Here is a 26,946-nt window from a genome sequence, read left to right as displayed (position 1 = left end):
TGAAAATGATAATTAAATATTAACACAAGCAGATTCACATATTATTTGAACATTAGCAAAACCTTCCATATTTAAATCGAGCGGTCAGCTATCTGTTTTTTCAAAGTTAACGCTTAAGACCTCGTGGAGACTGCATTACCCAGAATGCTCTGCGGAAAGCTGACTGTCGGTGTCATCATCCAGACACCGGTGGCGTGGGTTTCTCTTGTCATTAGAGTTTTATATTATTTCCTCTCTTTAAGCTACAGAAAAGCACGTGGTTGTGAAATTGTTACAGAATGGCGGTAAGTTCTAAGCATGTATTTCAGAGTGATTTGTACCTCTATAGAGTAAATGAAAACACTTTCTATCTTTATGCGTGAACTTATTGTAGCTGAATGCTACTTTAGCTAGCATGAGCTCCCGAGCCAGCTGCCTAAATCTTATGGCAAAAATGAGATCAGTGTCGTCATGTTTGCTATCACATCATCAACATGATCATCAACACTGATATTTTAAACAGTTGAAATTTTTGTCCAATAAGTAAATGCTTGCTTAACATTGTATTCAAGGAACGAAAGGGAACAGCCAAGTTGGACTACTTGAGAAAGATTGAATTGGAAATCCAGGAGAAATGGGAGAAGGAGGGAGCGTTTGAGAATGACGCACCGTCAACTGTGGGAGAAACTTCAAAGTGAGTTGCTGCTGTCACTGTCATTTAGTTTGCCTTGAAATTTAGCTTTGTTGAGGAAACAAAACGGAAGTCATATTTTATAGACACTTTAGCATTCAGTGAACGTTAAATACATTATTTCTTCTGCAGATGTTTAACTTATTGTAATGAATATGTTCTCATTATTATATTATGAATTATGATGCCTGTTGAAGTGAAAGAGATCATGGGTACAGAGAGAATTTAAATGCATTTAATCAAACGGGTAACAAACTTTTACATGACACCCAGATCAAATGTTTCTGTTAAGAAATTACAGAAACACCATAAAATGTGAAATTTTAGGGTGACATTTTTTCATTTCAGGATAAAAATCAAATAACTGCCTCTTCAGTTACAAATATGTTACTGTCTGGTGTAAGACCCCAATTACCAAAACAGGAAGAGTCTAAAAGGTCTTTCATTTTAACTTTAATTTTCTTTCTTTTTTTTTTTTTTACAGCAAAAACAAGTACTTTGTCACCTTTCCTTATCCGTATATGAATGGTCGATTGCATCTTGGCCATACTTTCAGCTTGTCAAAGTGTGAGGTAAGTTTTATACTCAGACTAAGGTGAACATAGAGAAATTAAGTTCATTCTGTTCACTTATGAAATTGTTAGCAGTTTTTTAAACAACAGTATTACTTGTTGTAAATTCAAAAACAAGGTATGGAAGAAGAAAAAATCACTGTAATTTTAATGTTAAAACAAATCAGAATCCTGAGCTTAATTTGGTTTTAATTGAGAATTATTAGTTTAATGTTTAATGGACTGTTCATAGAAGTGTGACGTCCTAAGAAATTTATTGATGTGCCCGTGGTTGAAATAATATATTGCATAAAAATATTTCAGGATGCTCTTCCACTGGTTGCTTGAAAGATCTTCCACTTTTTCCTCTGAGCTTCTCTTGTTGTGATTTGTTCCTGCAGTTTGCTGTTGGCTTCCAGTCTCTGAAGGGGAAGAAATGCCTCTTCCCATTTGGTCTGCACTGCACAGGAATGCCAATCAAGGTTGGCATGTTCTTGTTATTTTCATTTTTAGTTACTACAATCTGTCTTTGCTTTTACTTTAAACAATAAAATGTTTAATAGAATAAGAATTCCCACCAGAAAATTAATGTAAGTTGCATTCTGCAACAAGTACATGTTGAATCTGATGGTTTTCGTTAAAGAGTTTTATGAAAGTAGGTTGCGGTAACATCACATTTGCATTTCTGCTCCGTGTATTCCACTTAAATCAATCGAGAATGTGATCTTCATTTCCATCACCAACTCTATTTTAAAGCACCCACATGCTATGTCTCATACATTTTTTACTTTTTCAGGCCTGTGCAGACAAGCTGAAGAGAGAGATGGAGCTGTACGGAAATCCTCCCCTGTTTCCAGTCGAGGATGAAGAGGAAAAGGAGAAACCCAGAGCTGCTGATGAAATCATCATCAAGGACAAAGCAAAGGGCAAGAAGGTTGGGATCATCTGACAGCTGAAATAATTTCCTACATTGAAATTGTGTCTTTGTGTAAACGGAATGGTATTCTATGTTTGTGCTTGTATGTATGTTTTTAACTGCTTTCATGTAAACTGTTTTCACTGACTGAAAATCTCTTTGTCAGAGTAAAGCGGTGGCCAAATCTGGATCTTTCACATATCAGTGGGACATCATGAGATCTTTAGGTCTGAATGACGATGAAATTGCCAAGTTTGCTCATGCAGAACATTGGCTGGAGTACTTCCCTCCTTTGGCAATCAAAGACCTCAAACAAATGGGAGTTAAGGTGACTAAACATATAAAACTATTGCTTGCAAAATTACTTGTTTTCTATTTTGGTTATACTCAAGGTAATTAGATTTCTATAAATCTGAACCTTTTGTGCTTTTTTTGTTGTATCATTGATGTAAAACCCTTTCATCAAAATTAAAAGACAATTAATAAGATGTTATTCCGTAGGTGGATTGGAGGCGGTCTTTCATCACTACTGATGTGAACCCCTTCTACGACTCTTTCATCAGGTGGCATTTTCTCACCCTGAAAGACAGGAAGAAGATCAAGTTTGGCAAAAGGTACATTTTGAATTGGGGCTTTTTGAACAGTAGTACATTTGTTTAGTTGCATAAACCTATGCAGTTTTTATTTCTTACATCAGTTGAATTTTACTGCTTGGCACACGTTTTTATACCCCTTTGACTTGTTGATGTTTTGTCAGGTTACAGCTACAAACTTTTATCATATTGTACATGAATTTCAAAATTTAGAACATAGTTTTGAAATGGAAGAAAATTTAAATGTGTTTTCAAAATGTTTTAATTTTAAAATCATAAAGTTTGGAGTGCATTTTATGTTTAACTCTTTTTACTATAATACATTTGGAAAAAAGTTCAGACTTACCAAGACATGGTTGTCCATCAAAACTGACAAGCTGCAGAGAGAGAAAATTGATATGTAAAGAAGAAGCCAAAAGGATGGTGGTAACTCTTGTGGAGTTGGAGAGATCTGTTGACAGAATCGCACAACAAATCTGACGTGAAATCAGTGTACACCAAACTTCATGTTTTCAGTTGTTTAAGAAAAATTTGGAAAACCACGCATCCTTCAATGTCAAAATATATGCTCCGGGGTTGTGGACACTTTAGTAAGGCAGCATATTTTCCTGTTCTATGTTGTCTTCCTTGTTACCAATTGAATGTAAAACCAGTTTCATGGAGTGTTTATGAAAAATAAAGGATGACAACTAACTTTAAAGTTGTTTCAGTGGAGTTTAGTCTGAATATTGTTTACCTCTCTACAGGTACACCATCTACTCTCCCAAGGACGGACAGCCATGCATGGATCATGACAGGCAAACTGGGGAGGTATGCACATTGTGCTTATTAAAGTATCAAACACCAAATTCAAAATGTTGTAGTGTGCATAAACAATGTTTATTCAATTTACTATGCATTTAAAATATTCAGCTATATTATAACACCAGTTTATCTAAACTGATGGCTTGTGATTCAATATAAATTTGTTTTTCATTCAAAGACATCAAATGTAACCTTATTCACACTATGATGACCAAAGTGTAACATTTTGTTTAATTTTTGTATTTTGCAGGGTGTGGGACCTCAGGAATACACACTCATCAAGATGAAGGTGGTTGAACCTTACACTGCAAAATTTAAATCCAAAGTGTTTTATAGCAGGTAAAATATCATGACTGGTCTTACTTGCTATGATATGTATTGGTGACTAAGCTAATTCTTGTTTTCTTTTTTGCACTGGCTTTTAAACGCATAATCTCATAATTTCCTGTTGCCAAATTGCTTGTTTGAACTGAATTGTGTGATGACTCCTCTTCTTTTCTTTTTGCAATTTCCTAGGATTTTTTTATTTTTATTTTTTATCAAGTTTATGTAAATGAATTTGAAACTAATATTACTGAATATACTAATTCTTCACAAATAGTCAGATTTGAATACTTGCTGTCCTCCCCACAGTGGTATGAAAGGCAAAAACATCTTCCTGGTTGCTGCCACTCTGAGACCAGAAACCATGTTCGGTCAGACCAACTGCTGGATAAGACCCGACATGACGTATGTCGCCTTTGAAACGGCCAACGGAGACGTCTTCATCTCCACCAGGAGGTCTGCCAGAAACATGTCCTTCCAGGGCTTCACCAAGGAGAATGGAGTGGTGCCAGTGATCATGGAAATACTTGGGCAGGTAGAGAGCCTGTAATGTTTTGCACCCAACAAACAGAAGAGATACTAAGATAATAATAAAAAGTCTAGACGAGTGAGAGAGAGGCAGGAAGCCATGTTGATAGTTTGCCAGACTAATTTGCATTTTGATTTGGGAGATAAATTATTTAATTAAGAAACAAAGCCTCAATATCTGACATGTTCTAGATCAAAATAACTCCAGGACAACAGTTATACAAAAGAAGCGATGAACTTATCTGTTTTCACATTTATTCAGAGGGAAAAAGAAGTTCTACATGGATGAAGAGAAGAACATTTTGAATTATCAAAAGGCTGCCTGTGATAAGCTCAGACTGACCAGTTTCAGGCTGTTCTCTGTGCTCTATTCAGAGGATTCAGCTCCTTGTCAGAGTGACATTTCCTCTCAGACTGCACGAATGGTTATCATCCATTCTGTGTGACGTAGTTCTGACTGGTGTTGAAATGCTGTGAAAAAAAACCACATGCCTATGATGAAGAGCAGCAAATAGCCCCTTCAGAAAGATTGTGGAGAAGGTTAGGATTCAGTCTGTTACTGGAAGCTCCTGAAACTGGGTTATAGTTGTTAGGGGAATTGGAATCTGAACATCATTTTTACTTCATCCACTGCCAGGTTTTCTGTCAAGGAAGATGGTATTTATTAACATCTGCCTTTTAAGGCAGAGATTTCAATACCTGACTAAAACTTGCCTTCAGTAACTGTAATGAAACTTACTGTATTTTAAACAATCACAAACTAGAGCTGAAAACTTGTCTAACTTATGAAGTTAATGGTTTACATGGAGGTTGTAAGTTTCAGTCATAATGTCCTTAATAAGAGCTCAAAAATGTTTAGCAGCCATGTATAAATGTAAGTGCATCTAAAATATAATCCACAATAATTTGCTACTTGTCAGTTGATTCTGAGTTTCCTACAAACATGAACTTTGAATCTGAATTGAAATATGATTCTTAAAGGAGCATAAGTTTTCACTGACATAACATTGCTTCTTTGTTTAGGACATCCTTGGCTGTGCCCTAAGTGCTCCTCTGACCTCCTATAAGATCATCTATGCTTTGCCAATGCTCACCATTAAGGAGGACAAAGGTATGAGTCCTTCAAAATTTATGAATATAGTTCTTTACTGCATTAATTTGTATTAGTCTGTTTGCCACTGTTGCTATAACAATTTTTTAGATCTCTCGTATTTAGTCTGTTTAGCTATCATGCGCTTGTTTAGTTTTTGTCAAACATTGTTGTTTTGTTTGTTTTTTGCAATTTTTCAATGGGTAAGATACATTATATTTCAGATTATATTACAGTCAATTAAGAGGAATTGGCTACAAATGCCCTAAACACTTTTGTCACAAGTTAATGTAACAAATTTGAAGGGGTTTGAATCCTTTAACAGGTGTATATAGTGATGTCCTGATGAGATATTGAATGTTTTTCTGTTTTTCTTCACTTGGAGTTTAATTGGTCGAAATAGACCTTTATTATTGCAAACATTTTATTTTTAGCATTTGTTGCTGAAAAGCTGCTGTTTGCTCCTAAGTAATTCTTTGCCCTGTTGATGGATTTCTGTAAATATTCATAAATTGAATTTCTGAATCACTAAATCGAAATGTCACAATATCCATATGAATAATAATGAATTTCTCATGCTCAATCTGTCATCTTGTCTAGAAGGGTTATGGAGTGTAATGAGCAACAGTAAATGAGATCATGTTTGTGTGTCCTTTTTCACAGTTCGTTTGTTGCTCCAGTGCTTGCTGCACAGCAGATAATGAAATGTGGCAGCATGGGGCATTTATTAGATTTGGAACCAAGTAAAATGAAATAAATTAGTTTCGTTCATGTGCATTTTCTTGAACTTTTTTTCTCCTTGTCTCCAGGTACTGGGGTTGTTACCAGCGTGCCGTCTGATGCTCCTGATGACATTGCTGCTCTCAGGGACATCAAAAAGAAGCAGGTGACATAACCTTCTGCTCTAAGAGAATAACACCTATGTGAATCTTTTTCTGCTTAAATAATGTCTGCTGTGCATTTCATTGAGAATTCATTGAAAAAAATTAAATAAATAATTATTAATTCTTGCATTTCCCAAAGGCTCTGAGGGAAAAATATGGAATTGAGGATAAGATGGTGTTGCCTTTTGAGCCGGTAAGTGACTCTTATAAAAGTAATTTTGGTTTCACTTACACTGAACATACTTATTTAATGGTACTTTCCCAGTATAACATTATTTATAATTTCTAAATGCCTACACCTCAGGTCCCCATCATTGAAATCCCAGGCTTTGGAAACCTTTCAGCCCCTCTCGTCTGTGATGAGCTGAAGATCCAGAGCCAAAATGACAAAGACAAACTGGCTGAAGCCAAAGAAAAGGTTTACCTGAAGGGATTTTATGAAGGGGTAGGTTTCAAACAACTACATGAGGATTTACCTTTAGGTTTGAAAAGTTTCTTTATAAATCCTTTATGAATATAAAATTGTCCACTGATGTTTGCATTTCTTTCAACTGGTTTTGATTGTTTTTTTTCTTTATTAAGAGCTTGTTTTGTTTCATGTCACAAAGTTGTCGTGTTAATAAATTGTTGCACACAATTCCGGTTTGTCTTGAAACTCTACAGATACATTGCCCACTTATTGATGTAAGAAGTTTTAAAATAATTAAATTTCATTAATATTAATGAACTTTTGTGAATAAATGTCTTAGATCATGCTAGTTGAGGGATACAAGGGGCAGAAGGTTCAAGATGTGAAGAAGCCGATCCAGAGGATGATGGTTGAGAAGGTACCATGCTTAACTTCATCTGGATTTAGTTCTTCATACATCTGTGCACAGATGTGTTAGCATGGGGTGTTTGTAGAATGCATGTTTTCATATTACTTTAATGTTTATTTGTTACAGGGTGAGGCCTTGATTTACATGGAGCCTGAGAAACAGGTCATGTCACGTTCAGCTGATGAGTGTGTGGTGGCACTTTGTGACCAGTGGTAAGAGCAATATTTGTTATATAGAATTGTATTTTTGTCATTTGACTACATTTTTATTTCTATTTTTGGGTATTGAGTGTTTTGAATTTTTATCTAAGATACATGCTCTATTTCGTTCATTCTTTGTAGAGAATTTTAGATTTGTGTTTTGCTTCAGTTTCTAAAAAGATCTATACAACTATCGTTTTCGTATTTGGACAGGTATTTGGACTACGGGGATGCTGAGTGGAAGCAGCAGGCCAGTGCAGCCCTCAAGTCTCTGGAAACGTAAAAGCAATGACTTCATTATCTAAATATTTTTTGTTTGTTTCCTGTGGTTTGAGCCAATTTCTCAGGGGTCATATAACAAGTCAGAAATGCTTGTTTGCTATAATGGAAATGCATATTTATCTCCATTGTTCTTAAGCATTTTTGGAAACGGCTGAAAAAAATTAGAAGAAAAGATAAAACATTGCAAGGTCAAAATAATTGACCTACTCTGTATTTTTTGTGTACAAAATTCTAGATTTTGTGAGGAGACAAGAAGAAACTTTGAGGCTACTTTAGCCTGGCTACAGGAACATGCTTGCTCTCGCACCTATGGACTTGGTAGGTAGACTAGTGTACAGTTTTGTGTAATATGTTCAACAACATAAAAAAATACCCATAATTCTATTTATTCTTTGTTTCTTGTTTACCTGACATGCAACCATTTAAAAGATGTAAGAGAACAGTGTGATACCTGAAAGTTTCAAACTGCTGCTTGTGTAAAGATTTTCTGTCTACAGATGGAGACAAAGGCCTGGTCACAGAGCATCTAGCCCTAGCTTGTGTTCCTGTAAGAATAGATGCAGTATGGAACCTGAATAAAATACTTTATATATCCTGCATTCTTATAGATTCAATGTTTTATTAAAGTTTTTTTCAAAAAATAAATGAAATATTTGATAGACAGCTAGAGTTTTATAATTTGAAGACATAAAAATGGATTTGATGTAGTGCAAACATTACAATACAGAATAAGGACAACACAGAAATAATAGATGTTGCATTTATTGAAATCTCAGTATTGTGAAAAAGAATCTAAAAAATCTGTTTTTGGCTAAAATGTGTCACTGCTTAACAAATGTAAATAGTACTCTAAAAATAATAATTGCAAATCAGCTATATTTTGGAGCGTATATAGAGCAGTTATGCATGCCCTCCAGGAACTAATAGTGGAAATGGGTCAAAAAGTTTAAATGACACATTCATTCAGAGATTTAAGTTGGAGTTTCTTGCTGATTATCACATGATGCCTAATTGTTTTTCTCTAGTATGGTAACTGATACCATCATTTTCCATCAATACTTTTAATACAAAAAGATGAGCCAAGAGGATCTGAATCTAAAAACAAACTAAAAATGGGTTTTTGCTCTTCTTCACCATTGCTAATTTTTTAAAGTATATAAAATCCAGGTTATCTGTCATAACAGCTGTTTAGAGATTACTTGTGGTTTTGTCTTCTGGCATCACCAGATTGCATCGCTGTTTATTTTTGGAAGGATTACACAACTCAATCCAAATCCTTGGTTATCTACCAAGAATTCTTTTGTCAGAATGTGAACCAAGTGGAACAAGACTGCTGATTTATTTAATTAGCAGTCTTAAACATTTAATCAGTACAAAGTAATAAATATTATTTCATCTTTCAAAGTATTTTTGTTATGTATCTTTGGTTGTCTGTCTGTGTTACCATAGGAACACGGCTGCCTTGGGACGAGCAGTGGCTGATCGAGTCTTTATCAGACTCCACAATCTATATGGCTTACTACACTGTCGCCCACCTCCTCCAGGGAGGTGTGCTGAATGGACAAGGGGACTCTCCACTGGGCATCAAGTAATTATTCGTCACACACAGACCTGCACTTAAAGGAAATCTAGAACTTGAAGCTATTTGTGTGTTGTTGTTTTTTTCACTCCTTGTTTTCTTTGTTTCCTTTTTTCTCTGCAACAATCAACCAGACATTTAATTCCAGAGAGTTAGAATAGAGCAGACTCTTTAAAAACATCTTCTAACATGAAACAAATGAAGAAAACTGATGCTGGAATCCACAACTTCGTATCACTGAAGTTTGCTATAAGCACCTAAATACATCGCTCTCTCAGTAGAATACTAGATTCGTTAAAGCTTATATTCACCCCCAGCATTTAATGCACATAAGCCCAGTATTCTGTTCCTCCTGCCCTTAGCCATGTTTTCATTCTTTGACAGGCCAGAGCAGATGACTAGAGAGGTGTGGGACTTTATCTTCTTTAAGTCGTCTCCTTTTCCCAAGACCGACATCCCTAAGGAGCATCTACAGAGGCTGCGGAGGGAGTTTGAGTACTGGTACCCTGTGGATGTCCGTGTGTCTGGAAAGGATCTTGTGCCCAACCACCTCTCCTATTATCTGTATAACCATGTAGCCATGTGGCCCAAAGACAGGTGAGTTTTTCCTGTTTGACCTGCCGGTATAATGTGGGTTAAACTTTTAGTTTTATTTATTTAGTTTAAAGTTGGGAGTTATAATTCACATGAAAAATGTGAATTATTACAATGCCTTTCAAAAATACCCTTGCTTATTTATTTTTATCACATTTTGACACATTATGCCATAAACTCTTGTGTTTTGGGGATTTAATTTAATATACCAATGCAAAGGAATACAAAACTATGAAATGTAAGAAATATCAAGTTGGTTTTAGAAATGTGGTTTCAGTGTGGTGTGTGTTCAGCCCTGTGCTTTGTGAAATCATTCTCTAGTTCACCTGCTGCTGTTGTTGTTTTTTCTCTCTCAACTTTGCACATCAAGATAGTGGACACGACTTTGATTTAATTTTTTTATATATATATATATATATATATATATATATTTTTTTTTAATTTAATTTTATTTATTTATTTATTTTTTAACTGATCAAGTTCTACACACACTGTAGAGGTCTGCACCCGGAGGATAGTGAGTCAAAATTTGTTGCAGTCCATCTTTTTTCTTGTGAGACTAATGTTGTTGTCCATGTTTCTGGATTATAATTCACAAGCGCTTAAAAAAAAAAAATCAGGTTTTGTTATGGTTTGTGCAAATTGTTACAGATTTCAGCCACTCCAATGTGTACCATTGTGAATGTTCTTCACACTTGAGTCAATGTTTATATTTTATTTCCCTGTAATGCCTTTGTGCTGAAAACATTTCTATTCTTTACAGAAGTTTCTTAGAGAACCATTGATGTGGGGGATGAAGTCTCCAAATGACTTGAAACTTTTTGAATAATGAGGCGTGGAGCACTAACAGAGCCTAAACTGTATTTTTGTTTTATATTTTTCAACAAAGTTTCAGGTGCTGCTCTCCACCATCAGCAAAACAACGGGGGAGGAAATTTATTTTGGAAACCCAACATTAATAGAATTAATGTTTTTTTTTCTATTACAGTGGAAAGTGGCCTCAAGCAGTTCGAGCAAACGGACACCTGCTCCTTAACTCGGAAAAGGTAAGTCAAGCATTTTTAGATCATAATAATTTTTTTTTATTTTTAGTGATACTAAAACCTGAAGACAATATAAAGCAATTTTGCTTCTTTATTTTTTGGATGAAGGCAGAAAATATTTTGTTTTTATGAAAGATTTAGAAATAAATCTTTAAATGTATTTTTTGCGAAATTCAGACTTTAAATAACCATTCTGCATTTTTGTTTTGTTGTTTAAGGTAATTGTTTTTTATGACTAAAGCTGGAAGTAGTTTGTCACAAAGCCCTCGAGAGGACATAGGAAAAGTTTTATTTTGCATTACCTTGCAATAATTTCTGGTTTATTTTGTATACAGTCACAAATGCCATTTTAAAATTTCAAATATATACACATTTAAAAAACTTCAAAGAGTTGTTTGCACTCTTTGGTGCAAAAAACTGATTTATTAAAAAATCAATTCATTTTTAGTATTTCTGTTTTTAATATGCACCTACTTTTTAGTCATCTGAAGATGATGAGTTTTTATCTAGAGTTCTGATTCAATGCATCTGTTTTGAACTTGTATGGAAAAAAATGGTTTCGTTCTTTTACTAGATGTCCAAATCAACAGGAAACTTTCTCACTCTCAGCCAAGCCATCAGCAAGTTTTCAGCTGACGGTAATGTCAATTTCTTCATCTATTCTGGATGTTTTTGCATTTTATGTATCATCTTCAATCTTTTCTTCTTTTCTCCTCGTAAGAGTTTCCTTGCCCATTACAATGTATATTTACACTACATAGGGTATTCCACTGGATTATGTTGTAAACATTTTCTGTCCAAGTCGTGGTTATAATTGAACATGAGCACAATTGTATTCCGAGGTTACAATTAGAGTTGCTCCAGGCTGTTATGAAAATCTAAACACAGCTTTTTTTTTTTTAAGCTGTTCATAACAGCCTATAGCAACTCTTAATTGCAGCATGAAAGTAGGTTAGTGTTTGCTTAAGTTTGAATATTCTTATAAAACATTTAAAAGAACCACAAATAATGCCCGATGCATGCGGGCTAAATAATTTTTATTGTGCTTGGGTAGTCAGATTATGTGTCCTAAATCCTAAATCATGCATTCACATAGTTGACTCAAGAGGCTGCCTTCAAAATAGAAACAAAAAAGTAGAGACAATTTTAGGATTATCATAGGGGCCAATAAGAATTCATTTGGATATGTTAAAAAAAAAAATCTTGTGTGCTGTGTTTGTGTGAACTGCTACAAGTATTACCTAGACCATCATCAAAATATTTTTGAATACAATATTTTTGAAATAAAAGGTTCTCTTTCTCCAAAGCCTTTAGAGAAACAGAAATTAAAGATTCACCAATTCAAAAAGTTGCAATATTTATATCAATATTCAATATTATTAGTGATGTTATGACTTATAACTGATATTTACTAATGTTGAATATATTTCCCTCCTCATTTCCACTTCCTGTGCTGCGTCACTGTCATATGACCAAACAAACACCACATGACCAACCCCCCCTCCTCAACCGGAAACACGTACATAAGTAAAAACAAGAGAAAAATGGAAATCAGTTATTAATATCAGCCCACTTTTATTAATGGAACAGACACTCACATGTTAAAAAATGACATTAATGCAAATGCATTCTGTATCCCCAGTTTCAATAAAGCAAATTATAAACTTAGGAAGTGCTCTGCATGGTGTTTGCTTTGTGTGTGTGCACAAAACACATTTGTTTTAAACACAACCCATTTTTCAGACTACATAATCTAAGTGAAGTTTGTGTTCTGTGGATTTTGCATCACTTTGTTCTTTTCAGGTATGCGTCTGGCTCTAGCTGATGCTGGGGACACGATAGAAGACGCTAACTTTGTGGAGACCATGGCTGACGCTGGCATTCTTCGTCTCTACACTTGGGTGGAGTGGGTGAAGGAGATGATTGCCAACCAGAACAACCTGAGGACGGGGCCTGCGGACACGTTCAACGATCGTGTGTTTGCAAGGTATGCAGTAAAATGAGCTAAGTAATGAGGTTTGTAAAGATCAAGAACTTGATAAAATGTTCAAGTTAAGCTAGATGGTATGTATTTTGTTTCATATTATCTGGAGTCCGTATTCATAATAATTCTGTTTTCTCTTAATTTTTGTTAAAAATTGTTTTGAATTTGATTAAAATTCACCCTAAACACTGAGGTTTTATGAAAATGAGCATTTTATCTCCAGAGCAACAGCTCATGCTATTCTTATGTCTTTATATAATATAATTGCATGGACTTTATCTTTTCTCCAGTGAAATGAATGCAGGCATCTTGAAGACAGAGCAGCATTATGAGAGGATGATGTACAAGGAGGCTTTGAAGAGCGGCTTTTTTGAGTTCCAGGTAAGTACATTAACTTTCTGAGAAATGTCTTTAGCTCAAAAAATAAGAATGTCTCTAAAGAGTTGAGGTTACGCTATTATGAGACGTGTTATGAACCATTAAAGTCTCTGTAATTGTTATAAAAAAAAAATAGCAATTAAAACTTGGAAGGCAAGGGTTTAAAGGTCTAAGAGGTGTTTATAAATAGTTCTCAATGTGATCCAGCCTACAATATGTTTGTTTTTTTAATTTTTTAGTTTTTCTACCTTTAAAAGATTACTAATTTTGCATTTCTTTCCTCTGTTCGTTATTAGTGTGGTTTGTAATGACATCAAACACAGCAGTCTCTTTATGTACTTGATAAAAAAACTTAAACTTCCTCAGCTCAAATTTCTAAAATTCTGCCAACATTTTCAAATTCAGCATTCTCCATAACAGATGTGTTTACAAACTCAAAGAAGATGAAGCATTCCGGCTGCTGTGATATGATTAGTCTGTTATTTGCGACCCTAAAAAATATGTTATATTCTTTATACCATTTGCTTTATATGAAAAACCGTACCAGTACTGAGAATAGTTAATCTTAGTAAATCTTGACATCTTCTAAACTGAACATGCTTGCTGTTATTGATGCTGATTCTAAAGGAATGCCTCATGAAATTCTTGGTTGATATCAAAAAACAATTGAGTGATGCATCAGAGGAATAGCTCTGATTAAACACAATTCTATTAAGAAGTCATTTAAGTTAATATGCAAATCGGATCAGCTTTGACAGAAAGCACATTTATTTTGTTTTGTTCCTGTTGGATCATGCTACTACAGTATACACTGACTCTTACTGATCTGTTTTTCTTCATCACCTTTTACTTTTTCATGTATCCATTTCTAAGCACTTATCAATGATAGTACTATTGTTTTGTTGTTGAAGCATTGTGCATATTGTAACTGATGTGGAAGTTTGAAATTGTTTATGTTTTTGCTTTAGGCGGCTAAAGATAAGTACCGTGAGCTGGCTATTGAAGGCATGCACAGAGATCTTGTCTTCCAGTTCATAGAGAGACAAACACTGCTGCTGGCCCCCATCTGTCCACACCTCTGTGAATACACATGGAGTCTACTGGGCAAGGTATGTAACACAGACTTTGGGTATTTCTCTGCTTTTAGTGTTCACAGAGTGCTCTCAGGGTATAAATCTGGCTGTGATTCTTTCCTCCCATCCTCTCTTTGGGCTTTTTCCTCGTCATAGACTTTTACATACAACAGAGAAATGCAGCCAACCAAAACGGGTCACCGTAATGTGTTAATTTACATTCATGAAGAGCACCTGGGATTGGCAAGCTTAAACTTTCAGGTTCACGGCTGGCCTGCAGTAGCACTTGTTCCCACTGCTCATTTACTGGTGTGAAATGGCTACTGACAAGTTTGCACTGGTGAAATCCAAGTCTGCTGGGAGCCTGTCTCACACTGAGCCATTTCCTCTGCACCATGAAGCAAGTGCGCTCACTGTTACATGTTTCCTGTAGCACTGAGAGCCATGAATATTTTTAACACTCAAATTTGTGAATATAAAGGAGTGTTGCTGTGTTGGAGACATGTTTTTCAGTTGTTGCTTAGCAACAACAAAAGAGCCCCCCTCAACTACCTTTATTTTTCCCTCATCCTGCGCTTGGTACCACAAGCTGAAATCATATGTTGTTTTTCCACACACTCAAGCACAACTGATTCCTGCTGGGGGCGTTACATAAGCACTGTTGCTTTTGATTATGTAATTGATGAGACCAGTTTTTGTTTCTACTTTTTAAAAATAAGAATCTCCTTTCACTCTTCTCCTGCTTGCCTCTCACAGACCGGTTCTTTAATGAAGGCATCGTGGCCCGTGGCCGGCCCTGTCGATGAGGTTCTGATTCGTTCTTCTCAGTACCTGATGGAGACGGCACACGACCTCCGTTTGAGACTCAAAGCATACATGCTTCCTCCCAAAAACAAGGTATAATATATTTGGTTGTGTCCTAAATCCATGTGCTTACTAATTCGCAGTTTCTTCAGTGAACCTTTATGCTTTCAGAAACAGATTTTAGTGAGAAATCCAACTTGTTGCATATTTTTTATTCTGTTTTATAAATCACTTTCTCATAAATTCTGGAGTTTTCGGTTTATCCTTTGACAAAACTAACACAACACGTCTGGCTTTAGGGAGTTAAAATCAAAACCACCTATGTTGTTTATCATTAAAGATTAGTTATCAATTGATAAAATGTCTTATTCACATAGGTATTAAATTTAAATTTTGAGGACCTTGGAAAGGTTTCACATTTAAATTTAACATTCTGAAACATGTAAAAGCTATTGCATGTTCTTTACATTGTAGATAGGGCTTTTTGTAAGAGTAAAAATCAATTTTAAAATTGATCGCATTCTTTTCATCGTTTCTTTTGTTCCTTGTTGAATGAAAACCAAACCTTTTGTGCACAAAAACTCCCAACAGTCTGAAACTGGAGTGTTTTTTCTCTGTCAACAGATGTTTCACAGTTCATTATTGTTTGCACGGGAAGCACAACAATGGTGGAAAAAATGAATAATAAAAAAGACGTCAGACTAGAGAAGGCCTTTGTTTAGAATTTTTTTTTTTTTTTAATACAAATGAGAATTTTTTTTCTTGACCATCAGGGTAAAAAGGATGTACCACGTTTTTACTGGTTTCAGAAGCAAAATGAAACAAGAAATGTTGCTTTGGGGTTTTCTTTCTTTCTCTGTGCGTCATGCCTGAAATGCAGCAGGTGTGGATTATTGACGTCGAGCTTCCTGCAACAGCTGTTATCCTTTTAGATAAACCAAAAGTGTTAAGTCTTGTGTTCACAATGGAAAAGTTTGTCTGTTCATTATGTGGATTTCTGCAGCTGAGAGGGAAAAACAAAGCAGGTATTGACAATGTTATCTAAGACAGGTGATATCTTGGGCTTCCAGGCCGAAGTTATTGATTTGTTACCAATGTTTTGGGAGTACAGGGGCAGAACTGGGAGAGAATAGGAAAAGAGGGAAACAAACAACTAGATGGACTGACTTTAATTTTATGATATAGTTTCATATTTGATCTTTGTTAGAAAGTAGAGATTTCTGATAATATATTTTATATTAGCCCTGAAAGGTTCCATCTGTCACTTGTGTAATATGCTTATTTAAAAATGACTAAAATAGCTTGAAACAAATATTTTGTTTCAATTAAATGTAAATTATGCACAATTAATTGAGCTAAAAAGCCATGTGACTTTATAGAAATTATATTTCTACTATGAATCTTTTTCCCATCATGACTCATGTGGTACAATCTGTAGGTACAGAGCTGCCATGTAAATTAAATGAACCAATCACTCTCCTATGAGGATCAAAAAGCATATGCATTTGTTATATCATCCTAAGTAACACCAAAGTTGTATTCCATTGCGACCACCTAGTGTTGTGAGTTAACAACGAATCCATCACATCTAAAAGGTTATTTTTATTTATTTATTTTTTCTTAAATGCATTTTCCTCCTTTCATAGAAAGGTGACTCTAAGCCCCCTGCTAAGCCGTCCCACTGCACTATTTATGTGGCTAAGAGCTACCCTCCATGGCAACACAGCGCCTTATCTCTGCTCGGCAAGCACTACAAGGTAAAAATAAATAAAAAAAGAAACCTTCCTCAGAACAACGTTTTTTTTGCTCTTTATTTTTTATATAATTGTATTTAAGACACAATGCAAGTTAATCCTGGGACTCGTCCAGCTGTCCTTTTCTTCTGACTGTTCACACTCAGCTTTTGTTTAAATCTGTGGCACCTCTTTGTGTTTGTGACCAGAGCAACAACGGGATCCTGCCAGACAACAAAGTCATAGCCAGCGAGTTGGGAGGCCTCCCAGAGCTGAAGAAGTACATGAAGAGAGTCATGCCATTTGTTGCCATGATCAAGGTATTTATTATTAGTTTTAAGGGTCACATTGAAAGAACATTATTGAGGCAAATACCAGTTTTTGATTGTGATTTTGACCACTTCTTCTCTTCTTTGTTTTAAGGCCTAGTAAGTCTAATGTGAAACTAATATGTTGTAGGTTTTTTTTGATTGATTGAATATTTTAGAAAAGATGCAGTCATGAGATTTATCCCTGTTAATGCATAAAAACTATATATTTTTTATTTACTAATGCAGGTCTGTAGAATTTAGCAGATTTTTTGTCCAGTTTTTGTGAAAATTACTCCAAACTTTCACAAACACAAGATTATCTTAAAATGTATTTTTCATCATTAAGATATATTCCCATTTTGAACTGTCTCCTGTGGTAGGGTTAAGGTAGCTAATGTTTTGTATATGTTATTATAATGCATAGTCAGTGTGAAGCATTCAATGGTGGGCAGAACAATGTTATACCTGCACTAAAATGTCATCAAAGATTGTGCTTTTCTTACCTAATTAAGAGCTTGACTATATATATATATATATATATAGAGAGAGAGAGAGAGAGAGAGAGAGAGAGAGAGAGAGAGAGAGAGAGAGAGAGAGAGAGAGAGAGATAATATATATATATCTATATATATATATAGATATATATATATCTATATATATATAGTTTGATTACAGCAGCTAATAATAATGCTGATCAAAGGCATTTCTCTTTTAAAAATGTATGAGTCACTTCTCTTAGGTGCATTAGTCTTTATTCAAGTGATCAAACAGAATAACGCTGGTAATATTCATGATAAGCTTCTTTATTTATTTATGGCTCTTTACGACTTTTAAGCTCATCCTGCAGATGGTGTGCATTTAGAGTAAAGTGTCCGGTTTTCAATAATTATTCTCTGCAGCTGAGTTGTTAGTACTTTTAGCATCATAATCACATCCTACTTACTGTTTGATTGCGTTTGTGTTTTTTAGGAGAACCTGGAGAAAAACGGACCCAGGGTTTTGGATCTAGAGCTGGAGTTTGATGAGCGAACGGTTCTCACGGAGAACCTGGTGTACTTAACAAATTCTCTGGAGGTCTGTCACTTTACTCTCTTCAGATTCAACAAACACAAAGTTGTATCTTTTGTTGTTCACAATGTTCTGTGACCAACCTAGCAATGATTTTCTGTAATATTTATCTGTAACCGACTGTATTTTTCTCCTTAAAGGCTTAGTACTGACAAATAACTAAACCTACAACTCCAGATAATATTTTGTTTACAAACTTACACATATTTAAAAAATTAAACCTATATGTTTACACAGTAAACTAATAAGCTAACCTAGAATTGTTGTGCATTTGAAGGACTGGATATTACGTGGTGTATTTCTTGCTGCACAAACCAGTAGTTAGACAAGGGTCCCATCAGTGATACTTCACTGAAAAAAGAACGGTCAGCAGAGAAGAGGTGTAGATGGTTAAATGACTTCAGTTTGCTGCTATAAAATGGCTTCTGCTGAACTCAGATCACCGGGGAGCTGATGCTTTCTAAGTAATAAAGTGGCCTTAGATTGCTCCCAGCCTGTCCACATGGATAAAAATAATGGTAAAATGCAGAGGCCAAATTCCATCCAATGTAAAGCATGCTGGGTGCAGCATGCTTTGCATTGGAAACTAAATGAGCAAATGGTGTAAAAAAAAAAAATAATAATAGTAGTAAAAAAATTCTGTTGTGCATCTCTGTTCAGTATTCTGTTTTACATTTAGTTTAACCTCCAGTTGCTGTTTTCTCTCCAAAAATACACAAAATGTGTGATATTCTGGTGTAAGACCAGGCGATAAGTCTGGGATTACTGTCAGAGTCGAGTTAACACTGCCGGTCTGTGTCAGTAGAGCAAACACACACAAAACATCTAAGCAAAGCACCGTTGTGGATAGTCTGCTCAGCTGTGCACTGATATGTTTTCTCCTGTCTCCCCCCCATACAGTTGGAGCAGATTGATGTCTTATTTGCATCAGAGGCTGATGACAAAGTGAAGGAGGATTGTTGCCCTGGGAAACCGTTCTGTGTGTTTAGATCAGAGGTAAAGGCTCCTGATGTGTGATGGATGCAAAAAAAGGGAAAAAAAAGACACAAAATAGTTATTTCTGAATGTTTTATGAATGTCAGCAGATACTATTTTTATGTTCAACTGCAGGTTTGTTGTCTTTATGTTGATGATTAACAAAATGATAGCAAAATAAACTTTCTTGTTCCTTCCCAGCCTGGAGTAGCCGTGTCCCTGGTCAACCCTCAACCATTCACCGGCCTGTTTTCCACAAAGCTCGACATCCGGCAGGGAGACAGCAAAGACGCCATTGTCCGTCGACTAGCCAAAGTCAACAGACTCATAAAAGGTTAGCAACACAGATTACTAACATGATTGTATCATTTTGAAGCCCAAAAACGTCTTATTATAAATCTGTATTTTAGAGAGTATCCATTCTGTTTTGATAAAATAATCTGTAAACCAGTGAGTCACTTCGGAGTTGTGCAGATTCATATTTTTGGTTTGTCACACCTCCTGGTGGATAAGCAAATTCAGATGCACGTTGTTTACAAATCTGCCTCGGAAATTACTTCTCTGAGCCTTTGCCATCTGCCAGTATAGAAATGTAGAAAACGAAAATGGCTCATTCACTAGTATTTTGACGTTTTTGCAATGTAAACTGCAGCTAGATGCATGCTGATTGCTGAAATTACCCCTGAGATTTGCCCACAGCTTGGAAGTCCAGCTGTTACAAATTTAGTAAGATTAGGTCAACGAAGCCAGAACATCATGCAGTCTAAAGAAAATTTTATTGTGCTGCATTAGTTGTTTTGTAATTTATTCACTTTTTACGATTAACCTGACAGGTAGTCAGGTTAATTAACTTTCTTAATTTGTTGATATTAAAATATATATATATTTTTATCTTTTTTAAGTAAAACTCCTTATTTTTTGGACTATAAATGCAACAGCCAAGTTGTAGTTTGAAATCATAACATTCAAATAGATGTAATTCAGAATCAGCCATTCAGGCTTTAAAGAAAAGCGTAATTGTTACTGTCTTGGAAGAGCATTGCTCATAAAGAATAAATACGAAACCTTAATGAAACATGTATTGTAAAGCAGTTTGAAGATTTATTTAAAGATTTATCTCACTGTGATTGTTTTTCATATATATATAATTGTTTTTCTCTTATATATAAGAGAAAATGTCTCTTATTGCTCAATCATTTTCTAATCTATTAAATACAAAAAGCAATAAATAGTCGGGCATCAAATTTTCTGATTAAAGCAGTTTCGTGTTGTTTTGTTATTAATATCAAAATGGGTTCACAATTCCTCAAACACAAAGTTTAGATGTTAAGAAACAACTTAACTCATTTGTGTTCATGTTAATCACCATGATTTAAAACACATTTATGCATGTCTGTTAAGTATTTGTCTAATACTTAACAGTATTAAGTATAGTGTTTTTTTGAATTAGTAGTCCTTTCTTTCATTTTTTACCAAAGGTTTCTGTTATGTCCGTCATATTTTTATTGGGGTTTTTATGATCACTCGTAATCTTGCACAACACTTCAACTCTGTCTGGGGAAAAATATGGCTCCTATAAATCAACATGAACTTTGTGACTATGTCATCCAATTCATGACCACATTTTGTTTTATCTCACTTCCTTCCATCTATTTCCCCTTTAACCCATACTTTGTCTTTTTTGTCTATTTTCTGTTTTTTATTTATTTATTTTTTATCTTAATTTTCTGCATATCCTGACTCTTGTTTTCTTAACCTCACCACTAGATCTGTCCAGAGTGAAGCTGATGAGGTATGAGGATCCTGTACTGGGCTCACGGCGTGTCCCCATATTGGGACAGGAGGAGCAAGGCAAGCTGCCCATCTCCAGCAAATCTGTGTTCAATATAAATCTGGATGAGAAGAAGGTCACTCTGGCTGACAACGGCCTCACTGTAGACATTGGAGATACTTTGGTTTATCTTATCCAATAACGTACAAAAGGCTGTCTCACAGGCACAAAGGAGCAGGTTCAGCAGTTTGTTTGTAAAATTTCAAAAGCTATTGCAGTTAGAACAAAAGCCTTTTCAGTTTAAAGGATCACTTTTCCTTTTAATTTGTTACAGTTAATTAGAATTGACAGCTAAATAACACAAGAATCTAGCATTTGTTTCACAGTACTAGTACATCAGCCTACTGTGTCAAATAGTCTTTTTTAGAGGGTTCAGGTTTGGCAGTTTTGTAAATGGTCAGTCTTTTCCTGTCTGGTATTTTGAAATTTTAAGCTTTTAAACAGATCTATACTGAACAAACCATCCACCACCACCTCCTCCTCACAGGGTGAGCACTTGTGTTCATTGTCAGGCAGCTCCTGCTGTGCTCTGACTGCCTGATGTTGTCATATAAATGGAAATGTGTCTGGTGTTATTTTATACATCAAATGTGAGGGATATTATGTCTCTTCAGCTTGTTGGGCAGCTTTTATATTTTCTAGCTGTCAGTTGTGCTTGTCTGGATTTTCCACAAAAATAAAACATTTGAATGTTTTCAAGTTGTTTGTCTCTACTTGTTTATACAGTCTAAGCTATAGTAGAAAAATACTCCACATGAGAACTAAACTGGCAGCATTAGGTTTGCATTTTTAAGTGAATACATTTTCTGCAAAATCCTGTTTCCTTCCTTAATGTTAGCCATAAAGTTGATATGCCTGAATATTATGTGAAGCATAAAGTCAGTTTGAATGTTTTGTTTTGCTAATATTATTTATCCAAAAACATCACATTTCTATTTAAAATGCAATAAAGGGATTTTCTGGATGCATTCAAAGAAACAAAAACAGACGCTTGTTTGTTTTCAAAGGAACGTTTTCAGACCGTGTCTGTTTTTGCTGTGTGAAGTATTTTATGACTTTGTTTTTATTAAGCCAACCTGGAGGGGTTTTGAGCATGAACAGCCTGCTTGGGTCGTACCACTGCATCCTGATCAAATTTAACTCTGGACTTTGACTAGGCTTCTTCAAACACTTTCTTTTAGTATTTTTTCTCTCACTCAGATGTTGGGTTGCTGCTTTGTTTTTTGAAATTTTGTTAGATTTATACAAGGTATAAAAGGATGCACTGTTTCCAAACAGGTCTACTTTTTGTCTCATCAGTACACAGAATATTTCCTCAAATGTTGGGATCCTCAAGATGGGTCTTTCAAACCTTTACTCTGCCCTTTTGTTTTGCTGAGCTTTGGTTTTTCAGTCTGGACTTCCTCTGTGGAAGCCCTTTTTTAATGAAAACTGACCACACTTTGTATTACCCTCTGTATTTGAGGCAGCAAAGTCACTTTCACCCAAGGAATTGTATCAGCCTGACTTGTTTTAAATATTCTTACAGAAATCATCAGTGACTTGAGGAGAAATAATAAATCAGAAATGCTGTTTGGGAGTGTACATATGTTTAATCTACACTGTGTTCCAAATTATTATGCAAATTGGATTTAAGTGTCATAAAAATTACATTTTTTGTTGTGCTATCAAATTTATAGATGGTTTTGTGTGTCAGGTCTCTATAATTAATTTCAGAGAGCTGGTTGATCAGTTTGTTTGATGAGCTCACTTAAAGAAAATTACTTAAGAAGGATGTTCCAGATTATTAAGCAGGCCACCGGTTTCAAGCAATAAGAGAAAGAGAAAGGATCTCTGCTGACAAAAATCATCATATAGTGTAGTGTCGTATGACAACGCATGGAAACATTAGATAGTGAACGAAAACTGAAGTGTTATCATTCTGTGAAGTGATTTGTGGCTGATTCAGAACAAAGATGGTTTGTGCAGATAAAGGCATAATGAGGAAGGTTTCTGTTAGACAAAATCATGGGCTTAACAGAGCAGCTGTTAAAATGCCCTTACAAAGCAGCAAACATTTATTTGCTTTGTTCTATAAAATTTGATTTATACTGTAATGACTTGATGACCATCACTTCCATTGACGATTGAAGAGAATCTGAGAAAATATCACTTGCATTATAATTTGGAAGATGGTTTAAGCTTCTGAACCTCTTAGTTTCACTGCATGACTTTTCAGCACGTACAAAGCGCCTCTTCCTTTTTTTCTGTCACCTACTAAGTCTCAAGTACAAAGTGCATCAATCTAAATAAGAGGTCATTGTCAGAGCAGAGGAAATGAGCCCTTTTAAATGAAAACCGCAGAAGTTTCATGACTTCAAAAACCAAGATTTTCCCTCTCAGCGCCTCATACAAGAGTTCTTTACCTCAGAGGTAAGTGTTGCATTCATTGTTTAAGAATTTATGTAAATTAATAACTACATATAATGAATCAGATAAAGTGTTAGATTTGATTTATTTGGTTTGTTTTTTTTTCTTTTTTTTGTAATTATTTGCATACATTTTCTTTTAATTTTCTTTTAAAATTTTGTCAGATATCCTCTAATTTGAATGCATCCTTGTACTCCCATGCTGAACATTTTATGTTTTTTGCACTCTGACGTTCATTTGCCCTCTCTTTATTTGCTGTATTAGCAGGGTGCACAGCAAAGTCTCAGACTGAAGACAGCAAGACTTATCTTAGTCACGCAGCTTCTGGCTGAGCCCTCTGACTGCAGGTTTATCTGCTCCGACACACAGCCTCTCACTGGGAGAGTGTCACTTCGGCTCCTCTTTCCTGCTGACTCCCAGCTCCACTCTCGTATCTCCTCCTTGTGTCACCCGTCTCAAGGAGCTTCTGGTAGAAGCAAGTAATGGAGGAGACGACAGTTACTGACCAGTAAGTGTTTTATGTTGTTCCAAACTGCTTCATTAAGTTCCCAGTACTTGGCACAATGTAATTAAAGGCAACAGTTTCACCACATCCTATGTATCACTTCTTGATTTACTTATTTTGCATATCATTGGTGTGCAAAAGTAAGTATTTTCTCATCATATTTACTGCAATAACTGTATAATCCTGTTTTTTTTTTTTTGTCTATTTCGTGAACAATATGGACAAGGAATAAATCAGACCTTTAGATTATATCCCTTTTATGCAAAAAGAGCATCAGCTTGCATTTAAAGCTGCTTTTTCTTTGTTTTTTAGATCAGAACTTTCAGTCAAAAATGTTTCGGCGTCGATGTGTCAAGATGAAGAAGTGGAAGGCTTTGACACACAAACTGATGATAGTCAGAGGTCAAATGAATTCCCTGTGACGATGAGCCCAGTGCTAACTCAGCCTGGGCCTGGCATCGCTACAACAACCATCACCACCGTCACACAAACAGGGGGAGACTGGAGCACTGGACTTTTTAATGTCTGTGGAGACAAGACAACATGTAAGAGGCACTCACACACTACACTAAAGCACATTTCTAAATTAACATTGATGTTAATAATAAAATTCATTCATTCATTCAAGCTGTGTTCTATTCTGATTTTCCCAATTCCATCAGTCTTACACATATATTACCAAACCTAAAACAACTAAAGTGTAAAACAAAATACAGCTAATAAACTTCTTTACAAAAGCAAAAAATAATCAAAAATTTTTTTTTTGTCATTATTATTTATCCTGTAGTTTTGTGGGACGGTGTGAATTTCATCCACATAGTAATTTAACATGCATCAACATTTTGAATATTTTTTTCTACAAAGCACTCAAAAGAAAGCATCAGCAAAATACATTTGTTTCTTTTGTATTTTAGTCGGTTCTACTTTTTAAATACCTTCAAAGAACAAGAATTTATATCTTGAGCAAAACACTTAGAAATCCTCACACAGAAACTATAGTTTCCTTCTTACATTCTTTCAGGTATTATTGGGGCGCTGGTGCCGTGCTATTTAGATCTGAGTTTAGCCCAGCAGTTTGGGGAGTGTCTTTGCATGCCTCTCCTACCAGGATCCACTTTTGCCATCAGAGTTGGAATCAGGGAACGTTACAAGATTCGGGTAAGTGCAGTACATAGTTCTATGTGTTTTAAAAGTAAAATGTGCATTTCTATATTATGCCTTTGTAGTTAAAAATGTGTTCTCTCTGTTTTTCTACTACCTCATTTTGTTTGCTTCCTCCACTTGCTTGCATGTGCTGCATGTCTGCTCCTCGTTGTCCTGCATGTTTACCCACAGGGAAGTGTGTGTGAGGACTGGAGTGCAGTGTATTGCTGTTACCCTCTGGCTGTATGTCAAATGATAAGAGAGATGAAGTGCAGGATGAAGACCCAGACATATCAAGTGTCTACAGTGATGGAATCTTCCTGAAGAAACTGTTGTCCACAACTGTGTCCTTTGCTTTAACTTTGCAACACGGATCAGTGAAGTGAACTGAGATTAGCATAATATATCACTGGCATAGGATTAGCCTTTTAAAACATTTGCTCTAAAATGTAAAGACTGGAAATCAAAACAGGGTGAAACAATGGAGCCAAATGTCCAGGTTTTAAAGCTCCACTGAGGGATATAAGATTTGTAAATACAAAGAGAGAAAAAAAAAAAAAAAACATTGTAATTGCTGTTTGAATATTAATAGCTTGAATTATTTCTCTGAAAGAAATGATTTTGTGGTCACATTTGCATATGTATGAAAAACAGGTGGGAAGATGAAGGATTTTCCTGTTTTTCAATTCCAACTGACATCAAACAAACAGCTGGTAAAAAATGTAATCAAACACAGAGAAGAAAAGAACATACAGTTAAACCTGTTTTACAAAAACAATAGTCCTGTTATTGTGTTCACCATGTAGGCATATTAGCTGACACTCTGAAGTCATCCTTAAAATGGATTAAATATTGCATTTATCACAACTATAATTCTGCTTTTACTCTTATGACATTGCTTTCAAAATCTAAGATTTATTTGCTACAAAAGATAAGACTTTACAACTTGATGGTTCTAATAATTTAATGCCCTCTTTCAGATTACTTTGAACCCAATTAGACCTTTTCTTGGCACTTTTTCAGTCAGCATCTGAACTGACCTTGTCACTTGTGTTACAATGTGCTTTAAATTGTCAAAGAAAATCAAATGTGAGATACTTGTCACAAAATTCAAGATTAGATAAGATTTTAAGCTAAAAAACGGTTAGCATTTTCTGTTTTTTTCTTATATTGGATATGCGTTTTCATTATAAACCTTTTTATTCTGACTGTTCTGAACACCCAAAGTATTTGTATGACAAGTTAATTATCGTTTTTTTTTTAAATACACATTTTATTGTAACTGTTTACACTAATATTTCATGGCACTGATCAAGTCATTTTCTAGCCTGATTTATTTTTAAGTACTAAATTTATTTTTAAAAACCCCAAATGTAATAATTGTTACTTTACAGAACTTCATCAGCAGGTGGTGCAGTTGAACATTTTCTTACACAAATGTGAGTTATAAGGTTAATTTTCTGTATTGTGTACCCAGTTTTGTAAAGAGAAATTGACTCATATGCATATAATGAAAATAAGTAGATGCAAACGCCAGTCTGTATGTTCCCCAAATGCAATGCCTTTGACTTTGCATTGCTTACTTTTTCTCCGACTTCATTGAATTAATTTGTAAATGTAAATTTTTTTAATAAACTGAAAATTCTTTTTATTTTTAGATTCTCTGACACTTTCTTTCTCTTTATTAAGAAAAGGTCACCACTCAATGAAGGGCAAGACAGAGCAGATAATTCATTTTGACAGGAAGTCTTTACAGATCAAAATGATAAATTATGTTTGAATGTCAGAGGACAGATCCAGAACACTGTAAATGAACTTGCAATATACGGTTTGCTATTAGAAGACCTAATTACTAT

At 35.1% G+C, this 26,946-nt stretch overlaps 2 protein-coding genes across 2 annotated transcripts; both read left to right on the top strand.

Annotated features, from left to right (window-relative positions):
• The first annotated feature begins 179 nt into the window (after positions 1 to 179).
• lars1b (leucyl-tRNA synthetase 1b) lies at positions 180 to 21,728 on the top strand. The gene is made up of 32 exons (XM_055051676.1): positions 180 to 284; positions 552 to 673; positions 1,155 to 1,242; positions 1,623 to 1,703; positions 2,018 to 2,155; positions 2,304 to 2,465; positions 2,639 to 2,751; positions 3,477 to 3,540; positions 3,785 to 3,873; positions 4,168 to 4,393; positions 5,410 to 5,497; positions 6,286 to 6,362; positions 6,500 to 6,553; positions 6,665 to 6,805; positions 7,110 to 7,187; positions 7,305 to 7,390; positions 7,592 to 7,657; positions 7,896 to 7,978; positions 9,110 to 9,248; positions 9,624 to 9,836; positions 10,822 to 10,879; positions 11,451 to 11,514; positions 12,680 to 12,863; positions 13,151 to 13,241; positions 14,207 to 14,347; positions 15,068 to 15,208; positions 16,762 to 16,872; positions 17,058 to 17,168; positions 18,129 to 18,233; positions 19,128 to 19,223; positions 19,404 to 19,536; positions 20,970 to 21,728. Exons 1-32 carry the CDS (start codon positions 279 to 281, stop codon positions 21,173 to 21,175), a joined length of 3,555 nt encoding a protein of 1,184 aa, XP_054907651.1. The 5' UTR covers positions 180 to 278; the 3' UTR covers positions 21,176 to 21,728.
• A 1,704-nt stretch (positions 21,729 to 23,432) lies between these two features.
• Positions 23,433 to 26,741, top strand: plac8l1 (PLAC8 like 1). Its single transcript, XM_055051565.1, has 5 exons — positions 23,433 to 23,445; positions 23,707 to 23,950; positions 24,260 to 24,492; positions 24,969 to 25,105; positions 25,283 to 26,741. The coding sequence occupies exons 2-5, from the start codon at positions 23,925 to 23,927 to the stop codon at positions 25,412 to 25,414; spliced, it is 528 nt and encodes a 175-aa protein (XP_054907540.1). The 5' UTR covers positions 23,433 to 23,445; positions 23,707 to 23,924; the 3' UTR covers positions 25,415 to 26,741.
• The last annotated feature ends 205 nt before the right edge of the window (positions 26,742 to 26,946 follow it).

This window comes from Poeciliopsis prolifica, unplaced genomic scaffold (genome assembly GCF_027474105.1).
Source record: "Poeciliopsis prolifica strain line A6 unplaced genomic scaffold, Auburn_PproV2 SCAFFOLD033, whole genome shotgun sequence".
NCBI classification, from domain to species: domain Eukaryota; kingdom Metazoa; phylum Chordata; class Actinopteri; order Cyprinodontiformes; family Poeciliidae; genus Poeciliopsis; species Poeciliopsis prolifica.
This window is presented reverse-complemented; position numbering and strand designations above follow the sequence as displayed.

Excerpts from the sequence above, each read along its gene's own strand:
- lars1b (XM_055051676.1), top strand. Across the intron at positions 1,243-1,622 it reads TCAGCTTGTCAAAGTGTGAG|TTTGCTGTTGGCTTCCAGTC; the intron begins GTAAGTTTTATA and ends TTGTTCCTGCAG. Across the intron at positions 3,874-4,167 it reads TCCAAAGTGTTTTATAGCAG|TGGTATGAAAGGCAAAAACA; the intron begins GTAAAATATCAT and ends TCCTCCCCACAG.
- plac8l1 (XM_055051565.1), top strand. The coding sequence starts at position 23,925 with ATGGAGGAGACGACAGTTACTGACCA. Across the intron at positions 24,493-24,968 it reads CTGTGGAGACAAGACAACAT|GTATTATTGGGGCGCTGGTG; the intron begins GTAAGAGGCACT and ends ACATTCTTTCAG. Across the intron at positions 25,106-25,282 it reads GGGAACGTTACAAGATTCGG|GGAAGTGTGTGTGAGGACTG; the intron begins GTAAGTGCAGTA and ends GTTTACCCACAG.